Genomic DNA, 12,541 nt, shown 5'->3' with positions numbered 1-12,541 from the left:
AAAAAATACCGGTAAATCGTGAAGTTTGACGTCACGGCATACGCTCCCGTAGGCGATGACGTCATAATTCATGACTCCCGCTTCGTTTTTTGTGCACAAGCGTTTCTGCGCATTTTGACGTGAAATCTGACGTCAAAACTCTTTGAACTTTTTCATTAGAACGGCAATTATTCGACCTTTTAAAGTTACTTTTTCGGAGTTTTGACCTCAGATTTGGATTTTTCACAACTTTTTACGTAGGAATCGACCTTTTATTAAAAAATATTTTCCCAATTGCAACTCCTCCATTGAGTAGCTACTTTAATCAAGTAGCGACCAGTGGTGTGTCCACTGTCCAAATCGAGGTTTGGATTTTTACAACTTTTTAGATAGGAATCAACCTTTTATTCATAACTAGCAGGTTACCCGTGCTTCGCCACGGTTTAGAATATTTTAGTAAAGGAAAAATTCTCTGTCAGTAGGAATCCTGACCAGAAAGAATGCTACCGTTGCATTACGCGCTCCCTATTGGCTTTACAGCTTTACACCTTTTAGAAAAAATGGTCGCGCTACGCGCTCCCTATTGGCTTTTCACTTCGAGAAAATACGGTCGCGCTACGCTCTCCCTAATGACTAAATAAAGAAAAAAAAAAAAAGGGGGGGGAATGGATTAGAAAACTATTCCCTGATATTCTACCATCCAAATACCGACCATGGTCAACGTATCTTAACTTCAGTGATATGTCCGTAAATAATTCAAAGTCGCATTAAAAAAAAGTTCCCTAGGTAGTCACTCATCCAGCTACCAACCACGCTCAACGTTGCTTAACTTCAATGATGTGTGAGGAGTCTAGGTACAAATTTCATACAAAGTCGTAAAGCTCAAAATATTTTTCTTTCGATCAAAGCGAGTACGAATGTTCAACCGAGAAAACTAAAAACATGAAAAAAAAAAAAAAAAAAAAAAAAATGAAAAAAAAAAAAACAAAAAAAAAAAAAAAAAAAAAAAAAAAAAAAAAAAAAAAAAAAAATGAAGCTAAAACTCTGCGGGAGGAAAAAGATTCTCCTCTCGCTTTGAGTCCCCGAGTCTCTACTCCCTGTGTATTTCTTATGGGACATTTTGGCCGTCAGAAAAGGCCCATATCTCGGGAAGGGTTGGGAATTTTAAAGGTCTGATAACTTTTTTGGGTAGATTCGACAATTTTACTGGGGGTCTTTGCTGACACTTTTTTGATATCTATTATAGTTTTCTCTAAACAATTCGGACAGACATACATACATAACCCGTCCATATTTCTCTTTTATATATACAGGGTGGTTCGTGATTTGCGAACCAGGCTTATATCTCAGAAACGGCTAGGAATTAAGGAATGAAATAAACGGCATCATGTAGATGAAATTTTGATGATTAAAATGGCTTTTTTTTTAAAATTTGCAATTTCTTTTGCAAAACGGCCGATTTTTTGCCAAATATAGGTCACTTTTATGGGAACCCCCATTTTTTATTTAATTTTTGGAATCAGCAAAAAATTTTAATTGAAAAAATGTATTCACTCGAAAAAATTTGCTCTACAAAAATTTGCACAAATCGCGATTTTGTGTGCGTCAGTGAACTCAGACATGATAAACAAAGCAGTTGGTCCTGAGTTAGAGCGAAGAATGCGTTACTGTGTACAAACAAATGGATCTCATTTTGAACAGCATTTATAAATTTGTTTGTTGTTGTTGATTGTTGTTGAAATAGTTAAGTGAATAATACAAAAACTAAAGAAATAATTAAGAAATTGCTTTTCTTTCTCACAGTGTACAGAATTTTTGTAGAGCAAATTTTTTCGAGTGAATACATTTTTTTAATTAAAATTTTATGCTGATTCCAAAAATTAAATAAAAAACGGGGGTTCCCATAAGAGTGACCTATATTTGGCAAAAAATGGGCCGTTTTGCAAAAAAAAATTGCAAATTTAAAAAAACCATTTTAATCATCAAAATTTCATCTACATGAAGCCGTTTATTATTTCATTCCTTAATTCCCAGCCGTTTCTGAGATATAAGCGTGGTTCGCAAATCATGAACCACCCTGTATACTGCATTCCCAAGGACCTCAATATTTCCAGGATACTCTGCTCTATCTGCAAAAGAGATATAAGAGACTCCTAGCTAACGAGGCTTTCTCATTGTTTTTAACAATAAAGAATTTTTCTATCGTTTTAAGTGTGAATACAAAATAATGTCTTTTCTAATCTGTGCTTAAATTTTTATGACTTGAATAGATCAGTTGCGCTTACTTGGGTGATGTTTCAAAGTCATAGAGCAGGAAAAGTAAGGAAGAACGGAATTTTTCTTTTTCTTCTACGACTTCTAGATACCGAGATAAATCGATTTAAAAAATACCGGTAAATCGTGAAGTTTGACGTCACAACTAGGTATTTGAACTTTTTCATTGGAACAGCAATTAATAATTGAATTTTCGACCTCTTAAAGTTACTTTTTCGGAGATTTTACCTCAGATTTGGATTTTTCACAACTTTTTACGTAGGAATCGACCTTTTATTAATAATATTTTCCCAATTGCAACTGCTCCATTGGACTCGAACCACCAACTTCCAGATTCGATACCGCTCTAACCTCTACAAGTCCACTGCTCTACATTGTTACAAGACAAGTGATAGGTATTCCATGGGACTATCAGGGCCTATTTTAGGTAGGTATATACTATATACATATTACATACCTACCTACTTTTTTTCACTTTTGAGGATGGCACTAAAAACTGACCATCGAAAATTTGACCCGATTACATTACTTTCCTTCCTATAGGATAAGGAAAGTGATAAGAAAAAAAAAAAAAAAAAAAAAAATATTGGTAAATCTTGAACTCTGACATTACGGCATACGCTCGTGTACGCGATGACGTCAGAGTAAATGACTCCTCCCCCTTTGTTAGTGTAATACCTTATTAGAGCTAAAAGAAAGACATGAAAATGCACAAATGGGACTACCTGAACTACCCTTTGGTGCTCTAGTGAAACGGAAAAATGAAGATCTCCTTGTTTGTGCGCATATGCGTTTCTGCGCATTTCGTAAACTTTGACGTCACGACTCTTTCAACTTTTTCATTAGAACAGCAAATAAAAATTGAATTTTCGACCTTTTAAGTTTTGACCTCAAATTTAGATTTTTCACAACTTTTTACATAGGAATTGACTATCTCTTCATAATTTTACCCAAATGCAACTGCTCCATTTTCACCCAAATGTAAATCCTCCATTCCTTCTATTCGATTGTCTCCAATCTCTATTTTTGGCCAACAAGCAGGCGACACTATGGCGACATTTTTTTTTTTTTTTTTTTTTTTTTTTTTTTTGGCAAAAAAGAGGGGGCCCCTTTTTTTTTTTTTTTTTTTTTTTTTTTTTTTCATAGATACACATAGATATTTCATATGTTTACATATTTACTTTGAAAATTTCGACTTTTTTTTGTAGTTCTGTAAATGTAATACCTAGGAAGTCGTATGATTACTTAGTAAGTAGACAGTTATTTATTTATTTGTATAAATTTACGGCAATTCCCATTTTTACAATCGAAAATTATCCTAATACAATTTAACATTAAAAAACTAATAGACTAATACTTAATAATAAAAGTATGTAGGTAGTAGATATACTAAAAGTACATTGATTCAATTTTTAAATAATTCATGCAGCTTGTCCTTGATTTGTTTCTCTGACATAAAATACGTCAATGGTTGAATCTTTGTCAATTGCATCGTTTAATTGGCGCGTTATTCTATTTACAGGACTATTTAACATGTATTTTATTTAACATGTATTTAAGGAAAATTTATGTCATTAATTTTTCCTCCGGAGGCAGGATGGTGATAATATCGTTGACAAAACATAGGAATAAAATGCTTGATAAGTGTCCACCCTGTATACATCCGGAAGGTACGTTGATTGACTCTGATTTGACGATATTACTATTATTAGAATTATTTACAGGTTTAGGTGTACATTTTAGTTTAGGTGTACATTTTACTTTTTGATAGCTAGTAAGCTATTACAATTTCTAGTATGCCTCTTTTGGGCTTTAAAGTTTATTTTTTGTAAAATTTCAGGTAGGTCTATCTTATTTTTTAACAATTTACAAAGGAATATTATGTCATTAATTTTTCTCCTATTTTCGATAGTTGTAATGTTATTCCTTGTCAATATTTCTGAGTAATCATGGTTTAAAATTCTATGTCCTTCCTTAAAAGCTAAATGTCGCAAAAATTTACGTTGGACGGATTCAGTTAATTTTGAGACCGGTGCAACGGTTGGCGGCATTTTACCGCTTTTTGGCGGTTTTCAGTGTAATTTAACAATATCTCGGGAACGGTATAAGCTAGAATCAGCTAGATACTTGAAATTTGGTATGCATTTCACGAATATGACAAGGATGCAACTCAAATGTTCGGTTGAGATAGGTGCTGCGGTTGGAGGTATATTGACCGCTTTTTGGCGGTTTTTAAGCTTTTTTTTGCGGTTTTCAGGTGTTGTTGTTGTTGTTGTTGTTGTTGTTGTTGTTGTTGTTGTTGTTGTTGTTGTTGTTGGTGTTGTTGTTGTTGCTGTTGCGCGAGTAATGGTGACAGAACCGGAGAAATTTTCTTGTACACCAGTTTATCTAATATCTTAGGAATGAGATCTTGTTTATTGCTCTGAAATTTTTAACGTCTTGTTTTGAGCAGGATTTTTTGTATATTGGGATGACAAATGACGATTTCCATATTTTCGGGTATTTACCTGTATGAATTGACTCATTGAAAAGAAAATGTAATGGTTTGACTAGAGCACGAGAACATTTTTTTAATAAAACGGGTGGGATTAAATCTACTAGATGATCACAAGAGTCCATCATCACTGCTTAACAAATAATAAAATCAATTATTTGTATTGTACTTACAGCTTGGTTGTGAGATTGTTGTTGTTGTTGTTCTTGATGTTGTTGTTGTTGGTGGTGGTGGTTCAGGGCAAATCCATTGGTTTCTACAGGACGTAAATATGTTATTCCATCATCAGAACTAAGAACTCCCACAACCTGAGCACTGGCATTATTCGCAGTAGTAGAAAACTTGGTGCTTGATGTTGTCTGTGTGGTATTGGCATTTGTTTGTATTGAGGAGCTTTGAGAAAATGGTAACGTAAATTGTTCAAAATTCATTGCACTTTTGTATTCTTGGTACCCTTATTTTCCAGATACTTGAGTGATTTGAAATGTCATTTTTACAGCAATAATCTGTAACAATAATCTGTATTCATTGCACTTTTGTATTCTTGGTACCCTTATTTTCCAGATACTTGAGTGATTTGAAATGTCATTTTTACAGCAATAATCTGTAACACAAAAAATTAAATTGGATTTACTTACCTACTTAATTTTTAGCTCCATCCTAGCATTCCACACTTCTTATCTTATTTTTTGTTCCCCTAACACTCAGAGAAACTTACTTCTACCTACTTACTACTAGCAGTGTGTAATAGTCCTAAACAAAAATGGAGCAGCATGCAGTACATACATATGTACTTATCTTTAATGGCAATAGCTGATCCCATCCAAAATCAAAACATGTGGCTTTCATCTTAACAATAAAGATAAGAATCAAATCAATCAAAATCAAATCGTGAATTTATTTGTGTTAAAGCAGAGCCTTTTCACAACTTTTTTTGGATATCACAGGATTACTAAGTGCTTCCTTTGCAATCAATTTCTATAGATTTCAAAAATGAAATAAAAAAATCTAGTGTGAACATCACACGACTTTGCTTATCCTATTGAATGCTTATTTGAGTGTTCTTTTACCCTAACTTTTACAATATCTCTAACCGTTTTGTCGCTATAGCTGAAAACCGCCAAAAAACGGTCGAAATCTGTCCAAAAGGACACACACACACACACACACACACACACACACACACACACACACACACACACACACACACACACACACACACACACACACACACACACACACACACACACACACACACACACACACACACACACACACACACACACACACACACACACACACACACACACACACACACACACACACACACACACACACACACACACACACACACACACACACACACACACACACACACACACACACACACACACACACACACACACACACACACACACACACACACACACACACACACACACACACACACACACACACACACACACACACACACACACACACACACACACACACACACACACACACACACACACACACACACACACACACACACAGAACAATGGCTGAAACTTTGGATTTAGGCTCTAGGGACCTCAAAACGTGTTTTGACACTAAAAACTGCCCATCGAAAATTTGACCCGATTACATTACTTTCCTTCCTATAGGATAAGGAAAGTAAAAATAGGGGTTCTCATTTGAATTTCTTGGGAAATTACTTCTTTAATGCAAAAAATCCCTCTTCAGGGGTTCGAACCTGGATTTTGGCATCACCATTGAATTTGCCATGGGCCCTTTTCTTCCTATAGAAAAAAAGAGAACTTCAAAATTCCAAGGGGTTCGCTAGGACTTCTGAGCCATGCTGAATATGTCCCTGCAGCACTACAATTTCTTGTGATTTTTTTTTTTTATTTTTACATAATCATGTAAAAAAAACATACCTATACTAAAGTATCTAAAAAAAGGTAGGTACCTACGTTAAAACTAACAAGCTTCAGACACATGCTCTTTGAAAAAAAAAAAAAAAAAAAATCTTTATGGGACACTCAAGACTGGAATTCTGGTGAGGCTCAACTTCTGACAAAAAATAAATAAATTGCCTGTAGTACAAATTACATTTAGTTCATTTCTGTTTAAATGGAGGGGGGATTATCGTCTCAACCCCAATTTAGTTACCAACCCCTGTTTTAGGTTCGTACAGTCGAACCTGTCTAAGTGGGAAACCTGGATAACTAGGAAAAAAATCGTGGCCCCTTCATTTTTTACTATAAAACCTGTTTAAATGGGAAAATCGAGCCTCTATAAGTGGGAATGACTTTTCTAGATACTCGGTCCGGAGCCTCTGTAAGTGGGAAAGGTTGCCATTTTCCTAGGTCCGAAGCCTTCTGCGGACCTCTGTAAGTGGTACCATCAAGAAAATTGTCCAGACAACTGTTCGAGGCTCTATAGGGATCATTAGAAACCATATCTATGGACCCAACTAATTCACTGAATTCTCAAAAGTTTCTAAACATAAAATATTCTATCTTGATCAGCATCCCCCCCCCTATCAATACCTCTCTCTCATTATCTTCTTAAAATCATTTGGTAAGTATCCTTTGTCCGTGAGGCAACCTGCTGTTGAGCAGGAAGGTGGCTGTTAAGCATTTCTCTCTTTCCTGAGCACGTGACGTCACGCATAGTTGGCAAATAAATTACATTATTTCCTTCCTTGCACGTGACGTAAACGCCATAGTTAAAAAAAAATTACATTACTTTCCATTTGCTATTATGTGAATGTTCTTTTTCGTAGTTTTGAGCACTTATATTCTAAATATTAATTTTTGATATATGACTTGAATTTGATAGAGAAAGTGTATTGAAGGGATCCCTATGATAACATCCAAAGTATGTCAAGCCCATTGGTCAAAGTGTGTGGCCTGTCTGTGTGTCTGTCTGTCTGTAAACAAAATATCTCGAGAACGGTAAGAGCTAGAGACTTGAAATTTGGTATGAATCTTTCAAATATGACCAGGATGCGACACGAAACTTTTGGTTAGGATCGGTGCAACGGTTGGCGGCATTTTACCGCTTTTTGGCGGTTTTCGGTGTAATTTAACAATATCTCGGGAACGGTATGAGCTAGAGACTTGAAATTTGGTATGTAGTTCACAAATGTGACAAGGATGGAATACAAAACGTTTGGTTGAGATGGTTGCTGCGCTTGGCGGTATTCTTATGCCATCTCGTCCTTTTTTCTGAGATGATAGCTAAACAGCCAAGATCTGAAAGCTTCCCAGCTAGCAACGATAACACGTTGAATGCAAGAGTTCCCCATGGATCATTGAAGTCAATCAACGTTGTCCGTGGTTAGTATCCACATGGGTGACCATTTGGGCAATCGTCTCAACTTTTTGGCATTAGTCTGGAATCAGACATAGACAGTGTCCACAGGACCAAATCAACACATAGACCCCAGAGGTTGAAAGAAAAATGGAAAAGTAACAAACCAAGACACTTGTCACATTGAAAACCAAGATAACCTACAAAATAATGACACTATTAGGGGACTATTAGGCAGGAATTATTAGATATTGAATAGATTCTATTACTACATTTTACACTATTGTGTCGTTGTTCACGATCACATTAGGTATATCTAATGATGTTTACTGATAAAATCATGAAGATCCATTCCAACATTTCCTCATGCTTGTGTTCTCTTCTACGTATCTATATCTTGTGTACTTCGTATTGAACCTGGAATTCAGAATGTCTGCGAATGTTTAAGCCTGCTGTTTGAGAGGATGAGAGATGGGGTGAAATGAAGGGGTAAAGATTATTTATTGGTAAAAGTAAAGCTACTGAACATACCGAAAAGTCCTATGCCACTGTTACATAATCAGATCTTTTGTGACGTGGAGAATGACTGTTTGCTGGGACTCTTTCATTTGGGCTATGTTATGGGTTTAAAAGAGAGATAAAGGTATTGAATCCTGTGCCAAAATATCTACGGCTGTAAGGAGAGAGAGAGAGAGAGAGAGAGAGACTGACAGACATAGAAAGACTGTTAACACTTCTTTTAGTGGATGTGTCTACAGCTCCACCTACCACTTTACCGCGCTAACCACTACTGAGAGTACTGAGACAATACTATGAAATGTTCCGAAGAGATAGGTACAGAGACGCTGTAGCTGGACTAGAGAGAGGCTAGATAACTTCCACAATCAGAAATCCTTACAAACGTATTTCTTACAATATTTAAAAGTTCCTTTGCCTTTTCTGGGTCGAGATGAGAACCGTGTTCCGAAGTGGAGATGTTGACAGTCTCGCGATGAATACTAAACAATGTATATAACAGCACTCGTACGAGTATTAGAAGAAAATAAAAACTTCTCAGAAAGTACGAGGTATAACAATACTGCCTGACATCTAATGAGGCAATGAGACAGTATTTCTGTGTCACATCTCAAGTCGTGAAGAAGAGTGACTTGGTAGCCGTAATGAATTTTAATTGCTAGATTTCAAGATAGATCTGCTGCTATTTGAACTTTTACTTCATTACTAAATGGATAAGCGATGGAAAATGGGGGAATGGGGCACAACCAAATGACAATTTTTTTCGAGGTAGAGTCCTATTCCGATGTAAAAGTACCCAAAAAGTGCATTGGCGCACTCAAAAACATCCAAAACGGTCCCTAAATCCCCTAAAATGTCGCTCAAAGGTACGTTGAACTGACGTCATGTATCCGACCTCGCATGAACTGACGTCACATCACGAAAAAATGGCTGCCCGCGAAAATTTGTGCGTTTCAAAATTCGAAAATTTCAAACGAAGAGAACTTCCTTTATCAGCGAAGAAAAAAAAAAGTGGTTGAGCCCCATTATCTGACGTGCTCAGCGCCTCAGCATAATATCAAAAGAAAACAACTTTAAATTGGCCAGTAACTTAAATTCTCGGAAATCAAGGCTGACTTTCTCCTATCCTGTCTTCCTTCCTTCTTTCATTACTTTTTTTTTCATCAGCCTAGTTAGCTTGGTTGGGTAACGAGTCTGCTTTTTAAGCGCTAGGCCGCGGGTTCGATTCCCGTTCAAGGCGGATTTTATCCTGAAGAAGGACAAGTTTAGGGGAGTCATGGGTATTATCATGAACATTTCTACTAACTCTCCTCTTTGGTTTGGTGTTTTTTTTCCAGGGGTCTGATAGAGGGAACTGTAACTGCTAAGGGAAATACAAGATGGGATAAAGCCAGCCATTCCGATAAGATAAAATACGTCCCGAGCGGGAATCGAACCCGCGTCCTATTTAAGCAACCCACGACTGTTTGAACTTTTTCATTAGAACGGTACCCTACATACCTACCTAAAAATTGCATTTTAAACCTTTTTCATAAATTTTAACTATAAAATTATGAAATAGGTAATTTTTAACTATAAAATTATGAAAAAAGTAATTATGGCTATTCATAAAACATTTTTAAATGATAAAATTATGTAAAAAAAAATGACCTCGCTGGGATTCGAACCCCCACCCATCACACTTATCATCACAATAGAGGAGTAAAAATAGACACACCCAACCGCTCGGCCACTAAGACATTTGTTTTCGAGGCGCACAAAACTTTTTTATTAATCAATCGATCGAAAAGTTTGGAAAAATTTTTCCCCGTAAAATCACTTTTTTCCTCTCTGCGGGTCTCCCTTTAGTGTGCTAAGAAGATGAAACCAATGAAAAGGCACTTCTCCTCGACGGGAGACCTTTTCTGGAGCACCTTAATCGCTTCTCCCATATTGTGAGAGTGTGGTGTGTTTGATCGTGCGAGAAATGATCATAAAAACGGGAAGAAAGAAGAGAGAAATAGAAGCAAGAATAACAAGATACAAAATAAACATAGACGATATAAGTGCAGGATCTGGAAAGGGCCTCGTTATTGGATGACCAGTTAAAAAATAATAATAATAAAAAAAAAAAATGGTTGGATAACTAATAAAAGTAATAAAATTACTTACCATTTATGTTTATCAACTGCAGAAGTTTAGCTTAGGGGGGCAAGAATTGTGAATGAACAGACACGAAACCACGTTTCTTCGGAAACATCTGAAACCAGAAAAATACAAGTGAATTCTTTTTGTAACCTAATGAGGAAAATCCCCTATTTATGCTATTGCAGCAATAGTTGCCTACTTAAAGTGCATCGAAATCCTCAGGGTGTCTACCAAAATGGAAAAATAAAATTCCCTGACTTTTCCCGGTTTTCCAGTCCAATTTTTCAAAATTTCCAGTCTACTTTTCCAAGATTTTCCACCCTATTCCCACTGCGCCGCCGCCGATTTTTTTTTTTTCCAAGCAATGTTCTCAGGCCTGTTAAATTTCTTCAATCTTTTTTATCCGACTAGGGTAAGGTCTTGAGTCCTCCATTTGCACCATGAAATAACTGCGCCGCAGGCCAAATTTTTTCAAGATAAATGACCTTTGACCAAGATAATGACCTCAAGACTACTACAGCCATTTCTCTTTGATCTGGCTTTGGGGCCCTAATACGTATTTACTATAAGTGAACTGGCATTCTTTTAGAATATAATAACAGCGCCGCAGGCGAAATTTTTTTAGGTATTATTTACTATAAGTGAACTGGCATTTTTTTTAGAATATAATAACAGCGCCCCAGGCGAAATTTTTGAACATTTTGGTCTAATATCTTCAGAAATTCAGTCTCGTCAAAATCCTAATCTTCAGCTCCGCAGGAGAATTTTTTTAAAAAGCATGAACCTGAAGTTTGTCATTATACAGTCTACACTTTCACATATCCTGGTGGGATGATGGTTAACACAAAAAAAGGGGGAAATGAGCAGCGCCGCAGGCGAAATTTTTGAAAATTGTGAGCTACAATTTATAGAAAAAATAACAGTACACGTTTACCTTGAGTTCTGGAATGGCGATCAGCCTATTTGTTTTCGTACCTTCTTTAAACTTGTCCGGCTCTTGTAACGAAACTTTTTTTTTTTTTAGCCCGACGCCGCGTCACCCTTATCCCACCTTTTAGAACCTTTTCAACTGACCCTTTAAAACTTTTTAACCTGACCTTTTGGCCTTTTTCAGTCCCTTCAAAATAAAAGGTAAAACATTGTTGGGACTGTCACCAGATGGTCTGACCTTTTTGGGCCCTTTGTCGTCCTTAAAGTACCCTCTGACCTTCTTCAGTCCTTTTCAGTCCCTTAAAGCGTGCTTTCTCTCTTTGTTTCGGTTTTTTAAAAGCTTTTTTTCAGGTCCCCTGGTCAAAAAGTGTTCGGATTTTTTTCTGTTTCTAAAGTTAATTTTTTCATACGTTGGTACTTCCCGCGTTGTATATTAAGAGTTTTTAAAGCCGGACGCGAGACCTTTAAACAGAGAAGTACTCTTTCAAAACCCTTATAAAGTTTCCGGATATTTTGCTTCTTTTTCTGAAAACCAGTCATTTTTTCATAAGTTGGAACTTCCTGATGAATTTAAAGGATTTTTTTTTTTTTTTTTTAAGCGGACGCCGCGGACAGTAACAATAACCCTTTATTGCATATGGCAGAAAATGTGCATCACAATTAATTGTATTTTTTGACGCTGTGTACTGTTCCGTAATGTCCAATGTATTGAATGACTTGGTTCAAAGCGGGACCGCCGGGACTTTAATGTGCAGAAAAACTGTTCAGACGAAGAGACACGATAACCATGTCTGGTTTTAGAAGTGTTTTTTAAGCGGACGCCGCGGTTTAAAACACCAAAAACTATTGATTCAAAAAAAAAATTTAATTCTGGTTTTAAAGGTCGGCACCGGTACTTTTAAAGTTAAAGCAATTAAGACT

At 36.3% G+C, this 12,541-nt stretch overlaps 1 protein-coding gene across 1 annotated transcript in view; it reads right to left on the bottom strand.

The window, feature by feature from the left end:
• The window catches only part of LOC103519666, a 17,498-nt gene that overhangs the window by 3,405 nt on the left and 1,552 nt on the right, over window positions 1-12,541 (bottom strand). The window contains exon 2 of the mRNA XM_008484755.3: window positions 4,921-5,253. Coding sequence (XP_008482977.1) covers window positions 4,921-5,178 — 258 coding nt within the window. The 5' untranslated portion in view covers window positions 5,179-5,253. The remainder of the gene's footprint in view (window positions 1-4,920; window positions 5,254-12,541) is intronic.

This window comes from Diaphorina citri, unplaced genomic scaffold, assembly GCF_000475195.1.
Source record: "Diaphorina citri unplaced genomic scaffold, Diaci psyllid genome assembly version 1.1 scaffold2875, whole genome shotgun sequence".
NCBI classification, from domain to species: Eukaryota; Metazoa; Arthropoda; class Insecta; order Hemiptera; family Psyllidae; genus Diaphorina; species Diaphorina citri.
The sequence above is the reverse complement of the archived record's forward strand: the minus strand, read 5'-3'. Positions and strand labels throughout refer to the sequence as shown.